An 18,198-nucleotide genomic window follows, 5' to 3' on the forward strand; every position below is an offset into this window, starting at 1 on the left:
TGCTAATTTAACCCTGAAAGGAAGTCTTCTTCGTGTGTTTATGGAGAGACACCCCACTGGCGAGATGTCTCTCAAGGCGCCTGCCGGATGATGAGTATGCTGACTCAGCCTGTATGAGCTCCTCAGGGCTGGAACCCGACTGCAAAGCACAGCAGGTGCTCAGTAAAGCTGCTGAATGAAAAACCAGCAGCCCTCCACAATCTCAACCTTGCTAATGTATTCCCAAAACACCGAACTTACCTTCCTAAGTGCAAAAGCGCCAGACTACCCATTACCTCACAGCAGACCTTCCTGAACCTTTCTACCCGCCTCACTCCTGTGAGCAACAGCTGTCTGCTGTGTACAACATTCCGTGATTTACTCAAAAAGCAACTTCAGGGAATCCCTTGGGTTTTTGCTCCTTTTCTTACTCCTCTGCCTTCAGGCAATATTCACCTAAAGTTTCCCCCTCCAGGGATATGGTAGAAAAAGTAAAGACAAAAACTGGGTGCCTGCCGGGCGCGATGGCTCATACCTGCAACCCCAGCACTTAGAGAGGCCAAAGCGGATGGATTGCTTGAGCCCAAGAGTTGGGAGACCAGCCTGGGTGACATAGTGTGACCTAGTCTCTCTCTTTTTTAAGACAGGATCTTGCTCTGTCGCCCAGGCTGGTGCAGTTCACGGCAACCTCCGCCTCCCGGATTCAAATGATCCTCCCACCTCCCTAGTATTACTGCGAGGACCACAGGCACCCGCCATCACTCCATTCACTCCAGGCTGGAGTGCAGTAGCACGATCTCAGCTCACTGTAACCTCCGTTTTCCGGGTTCAAGTGATTCTTGTGCCTCATCCTCCCGAGTACCTGGAATTACAGACACGTGCCACCACACCTGGCTAACTTCCGTATTTTTTGTAGATACGAGGTTTCGCCATGTTGCCCAGGCTGCTCTTGAACTCCTGGCCTCAAGCGATCCTCCCACCTCGGCCTCCCAAAGTGCTGAAATTACTAGCGCGAGCCACCACACGGGGCCAAGACCTTGTCTACACACACACACACACACACACACACACACACACACACACACACCCCTTTTTAATTAGCCAGGTGTGGTGGCGAGCGCCCCTGGTCCCAGCTACTCAGGAGGCTGAGGCAGAAGGATCGCTTGAGCCCAGGAGGCTGAAGCTACAGTGAGCCGTGACCGCGCCACTGTACTCCAGCCGGTAGGACAGAGCGAGACCCTGTCTCAAAACACACACACACACCCCAAAACCAACTGGGTGTCAGTCACAGCTATCTCTGTAACTTTGCCTAAATTCCTTTATCAATAAAGGCAAATACACACGCCAGGCCTCCTTCACGAGGTTATCTGAAGTCTAATGCAAATGAGAAAAGCCGACCAACTGTCAGGTGCTGCCCAAATCTGAGATCCATCAAGTGATGGGTTCAGTCAAAGCTCAAAACCAACAGGAAAGGTCGTGGCCAAGCACACTGCAGTCACTCAATAAACAAAGGTCAAATAAGGAATATTGTTCTCCAATAATGGGGTGAAGAGGAGAACCACGCTGCCCAGATCCAACAATGTCGCTGCACGATTCCTGACAGGTAACTCCCCGTCTCTGGGCCTTCTTTCCCCCTACGTGTACAATAAGGCTTTGACAATGAAGGCTTCTAATTACTGCTACATTAAGACAGGCAGACTCTGAGAGACCAGAGTGCCTTAAGCTGCAATGTCATGAAAAGTGCACGAGACCAGAGGGTAGGCACTGGACAGGGAGGCAAAGGCACAGAGGTCTGGTTTGAGCAGCCCTCTTGTGAGCAGTGTGACCTTGGCCAACTCCCTTCCCGCAAACCCCTTCCTCCCGTCTTCATCTGTACGCCTGGCCTGAAGGCTGGGGTTGCAGCAGAGCCGGAGCCGCCAGTGCGCCCGCCTGAAGCGTGGGCCAGCTCGCTGCTGCCTCGCCCCCACCCCACCCCACCTCACCCCAACCCAGCCCGAGGAGTCCCACGCTCTTCCGCAAGCGAGGGATGGACCCCTTCCGGATGCAGGACGTGCCAGGACAGCAGTTTCGATTTCCTAAGGAGAAGGCTTACTTCCCCCGGCGTCCCGGCACCGCCGGCAATCAAGAGCCTCCGGTGCTGCCCTCGGGGCCCCGCGGCTGCACGCAGCACCGGCGCGGGACCTGCCAGCCCGGCTCCGCAGCCGACCGCAGTCCCGCGGGGTCCGCATCGCGGGAGGGGCGTTGTCATAGGAACCGCGCTCCGGACCCCGGCCCGAGAAGCTCAGGAGAGGCTAGACAGGAAGGCTCGCGAGACCCGCGGAGCCCCCATGCAACCACGCCCGGCCTTCCCCTCCCACGGCAGCTTCGCACGGCCAGCAGCGCCCCCACAGCTCCGTGTCTTCCCGCGCGGCTCCACAAAAAACCCTACCTTCCGCCATGTCTGGCCCGGCACTGCCTGCAGCCTCGCGAGAAGTGCGCGGCTCAACCGGGGCGGTGCGGAACGGAATCACCAAGTCTCGCGAGAATCGCGGGAGGCGCGGCAAAAGGCGGAGCCCAGGGTGGGAAAGTGGGTGAATGAAAGCGGAGGGGGTTGCTGGACTCTGGGGGAAGCGGAGAGCCGGGTTTCTTTTTACCGGGTATTTTTGAGGCTCGAGATTTATTAAGCACTGACTGAGCCCTGTCATATTCCACGTCCTTGGCAGGGCACCGAAAAGGATGACACAACGAATGCAGATTACTCTGGAGAAGCTTGGCAATGAGAGGGTCGAGAGAGGGGGTTTGTTGGTCCTTAGGTTTGTAAAGAAAGGAGAGGCTGGGAGAAAGGAGTCAGTGGAGAGGTCCCTGGGGAGGTAGGATGCTCTGCATGCGATGCAGAACTCAGGAAAACGGATTAAATTTAGCCTAGAGGCAGGTCACCTGTTATTCCACTAAAACGGTAGGAAACAAGAACATGCGTGCAGATATATAGGGGGGAAGAAAATCAGGGAGATCGTTTGATGACATCGATTTTATGGGTGAAGTTATGAGACAAGGAAGGAGACCAAGAAGAGCGAAGAAACTTTGGAAGAGGACGCTGAAGTTGGAAGGCCTGGTTTCATGTGCCTCATGTATGTGTTGATGGATCACTTTTTTCTAGAACTCAGCCACCAGGCTGCAGTAGCAGATATTTTGAATTATAGCATTTGTCCAGGGCTTGGGATTGCATTGCCCAAAATAAATTGAGGGTGCTGTGAGACGACAGCCCAGGCCATCAAACGTGGGATATAGACTGGCTAGGGACTGATGGAGGAGCCATGAAACTGCAGGTCTCTGATAATTGAAGGCCAGTGCAGTGCAGGCAATGTTGTGAGAGCTTGATGGTTAAAGTGGCAAACAGGTTCATAGTGAAGTAGCACTAGGAGATGAGAAAAGTCCAGGACAGGCCGGGCGTGGTGGCTCACGCCTGTAATCCCAGCACTTTGGGAGGCCGAGGAGGGTGAATCACCTGAAGTCTAGAGCTCAAGACCAGCCTGGCCAACATGGTGAAACCCCGTCTCTACTAAAAATACAGAAATTAGCCGGGCGTGGTGGTGCATGCCTGTAATCCCAGCTACTCGGGAGGCTGAGGCAGTAGAATCGCTTGAACCCGGGAGGCAGAGGTTGCAGTGAGCCAGAGGTTGCAGTGAGCCAAGATTGTGCCACTGCACTCCAGCCTGGGCAACAGAGTGAGACTCTGTCTCAAAAAAAAAAAAAAAAAAAAGTCCAGGACAGAGCCACGGAATACAGTGGCTGAAGTGGAAGTGAGAGGCCAGGAAAATTAGATGTTGGGATTTAGAGGTAGGAAAGGAAAGGAGCATCAGGAGCTAAAATCTTTGGTGAATGTGGGGAGGACTATACGATTAGTTAAGACAATTGCAAAATGGAGGGCTAAACAGTAACATAGCTGAATAACATGAGACCTTTCTTGTTTTTTTTTTTTTTTTTTTTTCAGAGATGGAGTCTCTGTTGGCCAGGTTGGTCTTGAACTCCTAGTCTCAAGCAGTCCTCCCACCCCACCCTCCCAAAGTACTGAAATTACAAGCATGAGCCACCATGCCCGGCCCAGCATGAGACCTTTCAAAAAAGACTTTTACTCAAGGGAGAATCAAAAGAATGCATCAATAGTTCAGGATTGCAGGGAAAGTGGTGGCCTTGGAGGACAGCCAGGAGTAAGAGACAAAAGGTTGGAAGGAAGGATCTGAATTAGCTATACCTGGTGGTGCAGGCTTTTAGTTGTCGCTACTTGGGAGGCTGAGGCTGGAGAATTGCTTGAGTCCAGGAGTTTGGGACTGCAGTGAGCTCTATCCTGCCGCTGCACTGCAGCCTGGGTGACAGAGCAAGACTCTGTCTCTAAAATTAAATAAGAAAAAGAAAAGACATTTAAAAAGAAGGATCTGAGAACAGAATAAGAGTGTCAGAAACGAAAAGGAGGATTTAAAGTTGGAGAAGCTTTAGGTGCTGTTAAGGATAAGCATTAGTGGGTAGTGAGGTGGAGTGGAGGAGGAATTTGGAGCTTAGATCGTGGGAACATAGTCAAGCACTGAATTTTTGAGGAAGAGTAGGAATTCTGGCTGCCAGGTACCTGGGAGATGAGAGACGGTGTTGAAACGTGTAAGCCTTTTTGTTGTGGCAGGAGACGAAAGGCACGAAGATGGTAGGGGAGAACTTTCCCTACCATGGAAGGCCATCGCTCAAAGCGTCCCTGTCTGTTGAGAATGGTTTATAGGGGTGCCCAATGGTGAGTCTTTGGGGCCTTCAGAGTGGCCAGGCAGGCCAGGCTCCTCTGGATGCAAGCAGCCTCATCTTTTTATGGTGGAGTACCCTGCGAATATTGCCTGGGCCATAACGTAAAAGCGACATGAAAGTTGTGGTAAAGTACTGTCACAGCTGACTCCCGATTTTGCATGATGACTATCATTACCTCAGCAGCACCAGCCTAGGGTCTGGAATATAGCAGGCACTCAAAATGTTTGATGAGGTGTTTCCACTGTGTGCTATTCTGGGAATTAAGAGACCTGAGTTCAGGTTTGGCTCTGCAGCTACTTGCTGTGTTGATGATGGGCAAGTCCTTGCAAGCCTTATGCTGCATCTCAGATTCTACCTATTTGACAAGGAAATTGGACTAGAATCCATGGTTCCTAAAGATTTGGAGGGCCATGACCCCCTTTGAGAATTTGATGAAAACCAGAGACCCTCTCTGTTTGAGTAGCACACAAATATGTGCCATTTCAGAGTGTGCTTGGACTGGATGGCCACGATCAAAGAACAACTCGCCTGAAGGGATTGATCAACTCAGGGGCTTGACTGCCTCCTCATCACAGCCTCGCTCTAAGGAGCCCTCTACCAGAGGTTAAAGTGCCCATCTTAGAAATGACTTAACGGTATCCCTGGGCCCTTGTCTGGTTTTTTTTTTTGTTGTTGTTGTTTTGTTTTTTTGTTTTTTTTTTTGAGATGGACTCTTGCTCTGTTGCCCAGGCTGGAGTGCAGTGGTGCGATCTTGGTTCACTGCAACCTCCGCCTCCCGGGTCCAAGCGATTCTCCTGCCTCAGCCTCCCGAGTAGCTGGGATTACAGGCACACGCCACCACGCCCAGCTAATTTTTTATTCTTAGTAGAGACGGGGATTTCACCATATTGGCCAGGCTGGTCTCGAACTCCTGACCTCGTGACCCACCCACTTCGGCCTCCCAAAGTGCTGGGATTACAGGCGTGAGCCACCACGCCCGGCCAGCCCTTGTCTTTTGAGGGGACTCTTACTGACCTGTAACCCCTGAGTTACAGAGAAGGTAGTAAAGCCTACGAAATAAAGCACTCATAGTACTCAGTAAACTACAGCACCCACCAGGTTTGGATGGAACTATAACATTAGCTATAACCAGAAATACAGACGTCTTGAAAAAGCTGAGCACTGGAGCATGGTCCATTTTAGACCCACTTCAGGTTTTGCACTCAGATTCAGAGGGACTTAGTGTGGTGCTGTCTCAGACAAGGAACATGAAGAACAGGAAGGGAATAAATGCTGTCTCCCGTAGCTTCAAGAGCACAGGGGAACAGACTCAGGAGGCAGTGCGGTATCATGGCAGGGCAGGAAGAGGAGGACACCTCCAGTGCTAGTCCAATGAATTGGGTCAAGCACCAGTCTCAACACATCCACGCTCTGTGAGCTCTGGTTTCCTCACCTGTGAAGAAGGGCTAATAGCACCCAGTATGCAAGGCAGGCGGTGGAACCGAATCCCAGCCATGCAACTTGTGTGCTCTGCAACGATGGATGGCAAGTTAACCTGAGCCTGTTTCCTCATGAGAAATGATTACTTTGGAAGCTGCTTCTAACAATGTGACTAGAACCTTTAGGAAAAACACATAGCACAACCTTGCCACAAAAGAGAGGCTCAACAAATGGAAAAACTTGATTTCCAGCGCTCTTGTTGGGAATAAATGGAAGTCACTGTGAATATTGCATACTGCCGAGAAGAGGAAAAAAATCAAGTTTCTTGCCTAGGACTTTCTGTGCAGCTCCTATGTCTTAGAAGATGTGTTTGGCTGCCTTTTGTGAAAGGCTTTTCCTTCAGTTTATTTACCTGTGTGAACAGAATTCAAAATTCTTTCATCATTTCACTAAAGCTCAGTGAGGAGTGTCAACTCCACAAGCCAAAAAGCCTAATCCTACGTTGGCAGCCAGATTACACACATCTGAAATTGAACCACCAGAAATACCATACCCAGAAAATCATTTGATCTGTGAACTGAATCCTGTGAGGGTTCCGGGCCTCCTCAAGGCAGAAAGGGTTCAATTTGAAAGGCGGTTATTAGCCCTGTCCCATGAGAGGGAGCGGGAGATCCACATCTTTCCTGGGAGCCTCGTGCCTTGCACACACCATCGAAAACCTGTTCATCTGCACTGGAAGCAGCACGCAAATAAAACGTTTTGGCTCTATACCTTGAGTAGCTGATTATGTCTAAAACTGATGTAAGTTTGGGGATATATATTGTCTAGACCCTTCCACAACAGTTCATTCCAAATATATTTATCGGGTATTTGCACTCTAGAAATAATCCCTAATCTTGCCAAAACTCCTCTCGGGGGATTTTCTTGTTCATAATTTAGCTGAATAAGAGGTCTGACTCCATGTTCCTTTCTCCGAGTTTGTAAGGAAGAGCCCTTAATAGTCGCTAGTGATTTATATCAAGGACAAACAAGCTTTCAACATCTAACACTAACTCCGTATGAACTATTTGTAAGGATTCAGGATAAAAAGCTGGATGTTGATATCTTGTGTATCTTGTAAAGAAGGTTCTCTACTCAGTCTTGCTTCTTTTGTCAGTAACTTACTGAATGACCCCTGGGCAGGTATTGGCGCATTTTCCCGTCTGTTTAGAGGACAGAGGTGGTGACTGAGATGGTGCCTGCAGTCTCTTCCAGTTCACATTTGAGTCTGGGTTCCTCACCTTTCAGCTTATCTTTATGGTAGTTTAGGCCAAAGACAAAATCCCCAATAATGTTCTAATAAGTGCTCACTTCAAGGTTCTGAATCACAGTGCACACAAACTCTGAGTTAAAACGGTGCGTGGCCACGTACTGGAAATCTAAAGAGCATCATTATCAGGTTGGAAGGCAAGTTAACTTCTCTGGTTCCTTCTTTAAAGTCTGTAAAATACAAGGTTTCCCTGTGGTTCCTTTGGTATCATGTGCTGTTTATACAGAAAGAGTCCCACAACTTGCTTTTGAGACCTGCATCCTAAAACCAAAATAGCTCGTGATACAGCCTCTAAGTCATCATTTATTGATTTATAGAGCACTCATCACATGAATGAGGTGCTTTACAATACAGTAAACATCACAACAGAACTCACATAGTTAAATACAATCAACAAATTACAGAACTAAAAAAACTGAAATGAAGCAACATTATGTCAAATTTCAAAGATGCTGAGAAGTGGCAGTACAAAAAAGGTAATTCCACCAACTGGAGACCAGACGGGCAAAGATACACAGGCACCACAGCCCAAAGTGGGCAGATTCGTCGAGGGTGAGTGGGCATATCAAATAAAATCTCACAACCAAGAATGAAGGCCGTTAAAGATACTGACACCCACGTGATCACAGTACTAGTGGAATAACCTCACAAACATGTTACCTTAGTATGACAAGTCAACCTCATATGGATTTTAAACTCAAAAAAGAGGCCAGAAAGCCACTCAGATCATCTATCCCATACGAGCACAGACTGAAATCTATATGCCTCTACGAGAACTTGGAATAAATTTAGGAAACAGCCAACAGTTCTACAATCCATAAGATCTATGGAGACGTTGTTGATGGTTGGCACAAGTTTAGGGGGCAAAAATCATTTTCCTAAAGCAGAGAGGAATCGCCTCACACTGAAGAGGCACTGGTGGGACAAAAGCCACCTGGTTCAGTGTCACCTGAATGTGGGTTTCGTATCAAATGTAGAGGCATTTAAATTTACATTATCAGATGAACACTGAGAAAGGCACAGATGACATCTCTGACAGAGGAAGGGAAGTTGTAACATCTATGTAGGCCTGTTTCAGTGTGTAACACACTCAGGGCAGGTGGAAAAGCATGTGAAGAGAAACGCACTCATGCCTGGCTCTCACTTCCACTCCCGTAGAGCTAGCCCTAAAAAAAAACCCACATGGTTTTATCAAACTAACTGCATTAAAGTGGCACTTAAAGTTCAAAAATAGTTGTCCCTGAGTTACTAGGTCATTTGCTGCTTGCTGAAGAGTCAGATCCCAAGTTTCACCTCAACAGATTGCTAGCAGAATTAACAGCAATAGGAGAGCAAAATTCGAACTCCATTTTGCCACAAGCAACCACCATGTGAACAAGTTCTGATTTAAAAAGGGAGGGATCCCATCTCTTAAAAGAATTTTTTTTTTTATTAGCCAGGCATGGTGGCATACACCTGTAGTCCTAGCTACTCAGGAGGCTGAGGCAGGAGGATCACTTGAGCCCAGGAGGTCAAAGCTGCAGTTAGCTATGATCGTTGCCACTGCACTCCAGCCTGGGTGACAGAGAGACCCAGTTTCTTCAAAAAAAAAAAAAAAAAAAAAAAGTAAAAAGGATTGTATTCCAAGTCCCTGGAGGGTGTGCAGTGCTGACATTTTGGGGCAACTATTTTTACAGTCTTTGGAAAAGGAAAAAAAAACCAAGTCACAAAGTTCTTAAAGAAAAACTGGGTTCTAATGAATCAATTTCCAGTCACAACACACTTATGAGTTTCTATAAGGTTTGTGGGTTTGTATAATGTTTACAGGTTTTTATAACGCTTCAGAGTAAAGAACAGACAGGGACTTAGAAAAAAATCACTCTCTACTGTGACTACATCCTCAACCATTTTATTTCTGCTTTAAAAAGGACATACAACGTTTGTAGTGGTCTGGGCTCTTGGCAGGAGTTCTTTCACTCTTCTGCCAAAGCATTTCTCCAAACCCCACAGAGCAGAGATGCACGAATTCTCACTGATTCTCACAATCAAACACCATGTCCCATCTGCTACTGTCTCAAGTTCTATCCCTTATAAGCCAAAGACTACTTCCCACACACAACCTCACAACAGACATGAAGGAGCCTAAGGCCTGCCTTTAACACTGCACATGTTCATTTTACCATTTGCTGAAGTTGTTTTAGAAAACTGAATGATATGAAATATATTGAAGCTCAAACATTAATCACATCCAAGTGTACTATTGTTAGTGACGGGATCTATACGTCAAATAGCAAAGCATTTACCCCTGTAATGCTTTTAGATTCACAGAAGAATCTAGATAGAACCAAATACATATACTGCCATGGCCACGTGATTTTCAAGTATTAAAAGTTCATTTGCATAAGGAATCAACCTGAGATTTTCCTAAACCACTTCTCTGGCATTCAGTATTATAGCCTTCATTCAATACAATAAAAGCCAACAACTTGACAATTATTGAAAAAAAATTATATTTTGGAAGAACTCACTACATAAGGTGACAGAATTCCAAAATCAAATTACATGAAAATATACATCGCAATTTCTTTGTACAATAGGTGAGAAAAATCTGCAGTATAGAAGAATAGAGGCAGAGAAATATGAAGGACTAAGGAGAAGGGTATGAGAGGAAATAGCATTTGTAATAGCAAACCCAGAAGTTAAGTAGAAAGCCTGTAGCTGTGCATGCTTCATTTATCCAACCTTAATACCAGGCAACTGAAGAGGGAAAAGTCAGATTTGCTATTGTTTGGGGAAATTTTCAGTAAGTTGAATTAAGAACCATCTATTTTTAGTTCTCAGGGGTAATGACTGGGATCAAGAGCTCACAACGGCCAATAAATGTTATTGCTATATCCAATCCAAGAGGTGGGTGCAACTAGAATACAAAAAGGACAAAGCACCTAGTGATGACTCCTTCGAAGTCATCATTAAAAATCAAGTAATTGCTCATTAAGTATTTCAGTATTTGAACTAAATCATTTGAGAACATTCTGGCAGGTAAGAGATAAAAGCAAAGGGGAGTGTGTCAAAACAAAGAAGATACAAAAGTTTAGTAAGTGAAAAGAGTTTAATGAAGCCTCAAGGGTTTAAGGGAAATTAAATGGAAACTTTTAATCCTAATTGCTTTTCATCTGACATGCTTAAAGGAATCCTTTTAAACTGATAAGAAACAATGAATAGGAAAGAAAACCTGCTAAAATCTTTTAGAATTTACACGATTCTTATTCTACTACAAGAAAGCATTATTTGGTACAAGGTGTATTTGTGGATGTACATGAACAGTATATATATTATCCGGATCATGTTGTGCTATGTACAGGTCTTTACAATTCTTCCTGAAGGTTAAAACAGTTCATTAGAATTCAAAATGCGTAATCATCTGTAAGTTGGCACTTGTTAGGCTCTTGTCAGCATTGATAACTGGCATGTTTTATTGCAGCCCAGTTCCAGCCAGTGTTTGCCAACTTGAACAACAGAAGTCCAGCAATAGGTGGGTAGAGTGCAGGAAAAACAGTGCCATGTTTCTCAATTGGAGACCTACAACAACAAAAACAACATTATATAGTCAATTCATCAATTACAAAAGAATTAACTGTAAGTAGGTTTTATCCATATTAGATTTATTTGGCAACAAATCCTTAATTTCATTCTAGCTCACTTTGTTTCTATCTATTATGGTAGCTCACAGCCACGTGGGTATATTTAATTTTAAATGTAAATTAATTGCCATTAAGTACAATTTACAATTTAGTTCCTGAGTCATGCTAAGCACATTTCACGTGCTCAGTAGTCACATGTGGCTAGTGACCGGCAAGCTGAACAGCACAGCTGTATCCTTATCATCACAGAACGTTCTACTGGACAGCGCTAATTTAGATTTTTCAATACTTCAAATGTCTTTCAACTTATATTAAATCTAGAATCCATAAGAGAAGATTTAAAAGCCAAGTGATTTGGAAATTTACAAACATTTGAGGATGTTCAGAGAAACAACTTAAGATTGCCACACTTTCCAACTTGCTAAATTCTATCCAACTCACTATAGCTCCCTTCAAACCCATTTTCTCCACAAAGCCTGCCACAAATGACCCTCCATTCCAACCACAGTTTCTAAGTGTTTCGAATCTGTTGGCCTCGTATCATCCAGTTAGACTGTAAGTCAAGAACACATCTACATAAAAAGCAGCACCGCCTCATCGAGTTCTGATGTGCCAAGCAGCATGCTAAGCGCTTTACAAACTCATTTCCTGAATGCTCACAAATCATTATGAAGGAGTCTCCCCTCTAAAGCTGAGACAAGTTCACATAGCCAATAAATGGCTGAGTTTCCTGTTCAAAAAGTTAGAAAAACACTAGGTTGAAGTTTTTGTTTGTTATTTATTTGAGACAGGGTCCCACTCTGTCCCTCATGCTGGAGTGCAGTGGCATGAACATGGCTCACTGCAGCCTCTGGGCTCAAGTGATCTTCACACCTCAGCCTCCCAAGCAGCTGGGACCACAGGCACACACCACCACGCCCAGATAATTTTAAAATTTTTTTTGTAGAAACAGGGTCCTCACCACGTCACCCAGGCTGGTCTTGAACTACAGGCTCAAGCAACGCTGCCACCTCGGCCTCCCAAAGTGTTGGGATTACAGGCATGTGCTACTGCACCCAGTGGTTAAAGCTTTAAAAGTGTCATTTGACTATTAGACTTTTCAGAGTCTTTATTATATTAATATGTGCTTTGAAAGGGGGGTGGGTGGGGGTGCCAAGGGCAGCAGAAAAGGAAACACCTATTAGGACTGCATCTTTAGGTCAAGTGTTCCAAAGAACTCAGAAACTCTGAATCCATTGCCATGCGCAATTTTGGGCAAAAGAAACAGAAGATGACTAAGAAATCAAGGGATATAATTTTAAATTCCTCACAGAGAAGCCAAATATACTTAAAGAGTTATGACAAATTTTAACTCACACCAGACATGTTCAAAATTCAGCATGCCTTCTAAAGCCCAACATGAACTTATCAATTTTTTTTTTTGAGACGGAGTCTTGCTCTGTCACCCAGGCTGCAGTGGTGTGATCTCGGCTCACTGCAAGCTCCGCCTCCCTGGTTCACGCCATTCTCCTGCCTCAGCCTCCCGAGTAGCTGGATCTACAGGCACCCACCACCACACCCGGCTAATTTATTGTATTTTTAGTACAGATGGGATTTCATCCTGTTAGCCAGGATGGTCTTTTTTTTTTTTTTTTTTTGAGACAGAGTCTTGCTCTGTCGCCCAGGCTGGAGTGCAGTGGCGCGATCTCGGCTCACTGCAAGCTCCACCTCCCGGGTTTGCGCCATTCTCCTGCCTCAGCCTCCCGAGTAGCTGGGAATACAGGCGCCCGCCACCATGCCTGGCTAATTTTTTGTATTTTTAGTAGAGACGGGGTTTCACTGTGTTAGCCAGGATGGTCTCAATCTTCTGACCTCGTGATCTGCCCACCTCGGCCTCCCAAAGTGCTGGGATTAGAGGCGTGAGCCACCACGCCTGGCCAAATTGATCTATCTTACAATCACTCAAATGCAACCATACCAAAAGCTCTGTTGTGGGGAGAAAGAAAGCCATTTAGACAACCTCCCTACAAGATCCTGAGAGGTAGAACGACTGCTATATGTCTTTCCAAAAGACATGTACCAATCAATGTAAATGGCCCTTAGCAAAGCATGAAATGTACTAAGTAACAAATATATCACCTTCACCAGATACACGTATGCACATACATATTTTTATTAGAAAATAAAAAGACATACACTGAAACCCAAGAGATGGCCAGGCACAGTGGCTCCTGCCTGTAGTCCCAGCACTTTGGGAGGCCAAGGTGGGAAGATTGTTAGACACCAGGAGTTCGAGACCAGCCTGGGCAACAGGAGACCCTTGTCTGTACAATAAATAATATAATTGGCCAGCCACGGTGGCACATGCCTGTAGTCCCAGCTACGAGAGGCTGAGGTGGGAGGACAACTTGAAGCTAGGAGTTCAAGGCTGCAGTGAGACATGAGTGTACCACTGCGCTGAAGCCTGAGTGACAGTAAGAGTGAGACCTTGTCTCAAAAACGGAACAGAACAGGGCAGGGGAGGACGCCACTGCACTCCAGCCTAGGCAACAGAGCAAGACTCCCGTCTTACAAAAAAACAACACTAAAATCAGGCGACCTAGCCTTTTAATAGCAAAGATCCAGTTTTAAACAGCATTACCCTTTTCAGCAGAGGAAAAAGAAAATCTATCCCTCTTCCCTTTTAATAAAAGTTATACTAAATTCTAAATAGAGACAAGGCCTCAGTACAGAAAAGGCAGGTTTTGTCATTCTTTTCTCCAGAAAGATAAATGTGAAACTGAATTAACCAGCACAACACTGCAAATAAATGGTGCTGACTTGCAACAGTCATTTACATTTTAAGCATATCCACTTTGCAGAATTTATGTTTCAATATTAATTGAAATTATATCAATTGCACCTGTCATTTGCCTCATTATCTTCTCAGAATTATGCCTGCTTTTTAACCTAAAAATCTGGAGATGATTTACCTCCAAAGAACCTGAGTGTCTTATTCCATTTATTAATATTTCTAAAACTAGAGTCGTCTTTAATTTTCCATATGGCTACAAAACCTAATCTTTTAAAAAGATCTAAAAAAATATAAAACAGACCAATGTGCTCCCAAATAGAAGCCACTTTTCGATGTTAATGACAAAAATAAAAGTAATTCTTCAATCATAGGGAAGTATTTCAATGATCTTAAGTGTTTCAATGATCTTGTAAGTGAAAACAGCCAATACCAATTAAGTTTTCCCCATTACCCTTCACAAAAAAATGCTTCCAAAAGTTCCAAATCACCCTATACAGCCACCCAGTGTACTCCTGCTCCGTCACCAATCCGCTGACTTTTTCCCCCACACTGGGACCATGCTGCTCGTCTTCTTCTACCATGAGATTGGTGAGCAGCTCTAACACCAACTTCCTTTCTGAGCTCTCTGTGAGAACTCACTCTCCTAACTCTCCTGCATGTTACCAAGCCAGTCTCTGTCTCTTCCTTCTGTACCCTAATTGTGCAGTCTCCAAGTTGTCCTTGCCCTGGTAAGTACTGCTCTCTACACCAAACACATCTTCATCTCTACTCTGGAGACTTGCAATGTCACCAGCAGCCCTACTTCTAACCTCTATCCTAACCACCTCAAATTGAGTCATGGTCTGCTTCTACTCCCACTGAAGCCCCCCCGCCCTTTTTTTTGGAGACAGAGTTACCCTCTGTCGCCCAGGCTGGAGTGCAGTGGTGCAATCTCCGCCTCCCAGGTTGAAGTGATTCTCCTGCCTCAGCCTCCCGAGTAGCTGGGATTACAGTCGCGCACCACCGTACTGGCTAATTTTTTTTTTTTGTATTTTTAGTAGGAAGCGGTTTTGCCATGTTGGTCTCAAACTCCCACCCACCGATCTTCGCCTCCCAAAGTGCTGGGATTTCAGGCGTGAGCCACTGCCCCTGGCCTCCACTGAAGTTTTTAATGTGGTTTAACCTTACTTTGTTTTATGCTTGGTCTACCTGGCTAGGCAAACAGCTCTTTACAGGTCAGTATAGTGTATCTATCGCATTCTATGTGTTCCTTCTTTCCCCAAGAGGACAGTGCCTTTGCAAATGTGTTAGAAATAACTATAGATTCATGCCCCACATCTGCAACTAAGCAAGGCAGGCAGCCTTCTACCTTACTGTGCTGAGTTACGCAATCCATAGTACTTATTCTGGGTCAAGTTCCCTAGGAAACGGATTCTGAGGCAGAGATTTGAGGTTTGTCAGGAGGTGCTCTCAAAAACAAGAGTGAGGGATGCAAGCTTAGACAAAGGGAGAAGATGAACTAACTCAAGGCAGTTGAAATAAAGGCCTCAGTCAATACTATGTTAGAATGACCTTCCCGAGAATTCCCAAACAAGACAAAAGAGCCAGTTGACCAAGCCTTTGTACCAACCCAACTCCACCCGCCTAATCCACTAGTCACTGAATGCAGGTAAGCACCAGCGATTCCTACAGGGGAACTCAGCTGTGCTTTACAGCAGACAAGGTTCCCGAAGCTTGGGAATGACTGCCTCCCTCAAGGCAGTCTACCCACACCTGGCTCACCCTCTCTCACTTGCTGCCTCTGATGAAGCCAACTGCCATGTTGTGAATTGACTTATGGAGAGGTCTTCAGTAGACAGAACTGAGGGAGAACTCCAGCCAACAGGCAGTGAGGAGGAACTCAGTCGTGCCTGGAACCAGATGCACCCCAGTTGAGTCAACACCTTGACCACAGCCTTATGAGAGACCCGGAGTCAACCAAGCCACACCCAGATCCCATGGCCATGGAAATCATGAGATAATAAATGTTGTTTCAAGCCACTAAGTTTTAGTAATTTGTTACGTAGCAATAAAGAACCAATACAGTCCCTCTAACCTTGGTGCAGAACATGAGTCCTCCTGTGCAGTGGTATACAAAGTAGCCATGGTTCTCATCTGTGGCAAGGGGAGAATTTGTTTCCTTTTCCTCTCTATTCTTCCTACCCTACAGCTGAATTAGAACATAAGGGTACTAATAATCTCTATATAGGACGAGGTATAAACACTAACAAAATGTGAGATAAAGCCTGGGCCAAGTGGCACCCACAGTAATCCGTGCATTTTGAGAAAATATGTGTGGGTCATGGACTTGAATGTAGATAAATATGTATTTTCAAATAATCTTAAATTGATTTCACTTTCAGTTCAGCCCAGACAGACAATACATTTTTCAAGTGTTTATAGTGAGTTTTCGTTCACGTCTATGTCCTATCATGACTGAAAACACAAAAAATACTCAGAAAGTGCATGGTGACAAAGCCGTGAGAAAAGCCAGCCTTCAAGAAGAGAGAGGTGAGGCTGCTGACTATTCAGTCTACAAAGCCGGCCTTGGGGAAACAGGTATCTTTTACATTTTTTTTTTTTTTTTTTTTTGAGATGGAGTCTCACTCTCTTGGCTCACTGCCTCTGCCTCCTGCAGCCTCTGCCTCCGGGATTCAAGTGATTCTCCTGTGTCAGCCTCCCAAGTAGCTGGAATTACAGGTGCCTGCCACTACGCCCAGCTACTTTTTGTATTTTTAGTGGAGACGGGGTTTCACCATGTTGGCCAGGCTGGTCTTGAACTCCTGACCTCAAGTGATCCACCCATCTCGGCCTCCCAAAGTGCTGGGCTTACATGCATGCACCACCGCGCCTGGCCTAAGGAAACAGGTTTCCATGGTATAAAGCCTAAATACAAAAAAATTGTGTAATGGCAATGACATTTAAAAATTAGGTGCACATCTCAATAAAAAGAAGACTGACTCATTTATTTAAGCATTTGATTGTCTACAGCAGGGGTGCCCAATCTTTTGGCTTCTCTGAACCACACTGGAAGACAAATTGTCTTGGGCCACACAAAATACACTAACACTAACCACAGCTGATGAACTTAAAAAAGAAAAAATAAAAAAAAATCTTGATGTTTTACGAAATTTTACCAATTTGTGTTGGGCTGCATTCAAAGCTGTCCTGGGATACATGTGGCCCGCAGGCTGCAGGCTGGACAAGCTAGCATACTATACTCTGAATATCAGACAGATGAGTGAAATATAGACCCATTGTTAGAACACATTAGTGATTTTGGTGTGATGTATATTTAATTCAATTTTTAAATGATTACACTTTTAGTTCAACTAATGATTGGTTTAGGTACTTACTGAGGCATTTACTTCCTAAGCAGATTTTTAAAAGATGGTGAAAATAGGAATAATTTTTAGACTGCATGGTATATCTGGTAGTAAAGGGGAGCACTTCTGGTTATAATAAGGAGATCTGAAAGCACATCTAAATTTTTTCTAGAAACCAGAGATATCAAACATGAAAACAGGATAAATGGTAGACAGACTTTAGCTTTACTTCTGAGTTAAACCTTTGCATTTGATACATTTAATCACAAAAATAAAATTAAGATAAACAAGCCAACCACTGAAAAATACAAAAGCCCATGGCCAGCCACAGTGGCTCACACCTGTCATCCCAGCACTGTGAGAGGCCAAGGCAGGTGGATCACTTGAGGTCAGGAGTTCGAGGCCAGCCTGACCAACATGGTGAAATCCCATCTCTACTAAAAAATACAAAATAAGCCAGGAGTGGTGGCACACACCTGTAATGCCAGCTACTTGGGAGGCTGAGGCAGGATAATTGCTTGAACCTGGGAGGCGGAGGTTGCAGTGAGCTGAGATCACGCCATTGCACTCCAGCCTGGGCAATGAGAGCAAAACTCCATCTCAAAAAAAAAAAAAAAAAAATGCCCAAAACAGATCAACACGTACTGGCTGATGTGTTGGAAATCTGATTGTAGAACATAACAGGCACTGTGTACCAGTGGTGAAAGCAAGGACTTGTCAATAAATGGTACAGTCAACAGTTACACATCAGGGGAAAGTAGGGTGAGTGAAGTTCAACCTCTACCTCATACCATACACAAAAATCAATTTCAGTGGATTCAACACAAATATGAAAAGCGAAACAAAACAGATTTTTGGTGGTTAAAAAAGAACAGGCTCTCTAGCCAAGAAACGAAAAGTAAAATCCATAAAGGAAAAGACTAATCAATTCACCTGCATTAAAATTAAGAACCTCAGGCCAGGTGCGGTGGCTCATGCCCGTAATCCCAG

The 18,198-nt window shown here is 45.0% G+C and overlaps 2 protein-coding genes across 10 annotated transcripts in view; both read right to left on the reverse strand.

The window, feature by feature from the left end:
* ANKFY1 (ankyrin repeat and FYVE domain containing 1) overlaps positions 1 to 2,491 on the reverse strand; it is a 98,078-nt gene extending 95,587 nt beyond the window's left edge. For 2 of the 8 annotated variants that reach the window (XR_010110606.1, XR_010110605.1), the window contains exon 1: positions 2,408 to 2,465. Coding sequence is in view for 4 of the 8 variants with exons in the window: in XM_034941312.3 (XP_034797203.1) it covers positions 2,072 to 2,207 (136 nt within the window). In the remaining 4 variants the exon portion in view is untranslated. Of the gene's footprint in view, positions 1 to 2,071 lie in introns of all 8 variants that reach the window. The other 6 variants (XM_008962580.6, XM_003810219.6, XM_055101835.2 and 3 more) reach the window with 5 other exon arrangements.
* Positions 2,492 to 9,943: 7,452 nt separating this feature from the next.
* Positions 9,944 to 18,198, reverse strand: part of UBE2G1 (ubiquitin conjugating enzyme E2 G1) — a 93,416-nt gene continuing 85,161 nt past the window's right edge. For both annotated transcript variants that reach the window (XM_034941314.3, XM_063598870.1), the window contains exon 6: positions 9,944 to 11,029. The gene's annotated coding sequence lies outside the window, so the exon portion shown is untranslated. The remainder of the gene's footprint in view (positions 11,030 to 18,198) is intronic.

Source organism: Pan paniscus, chromosome 19 (assembly GCF_029289425.2).
Source record: "Pan paniscus chromosome 19, NHGRI_mPanPan1-v2.0_pri, whole genome shotgun sequence".
Taxonomy (NCBI): domain Eukaryota; kingdom Metazoa; phylum Chordata; class Mammalia; order Primates; family Hominidae; genus Pan; species Pan paniscus.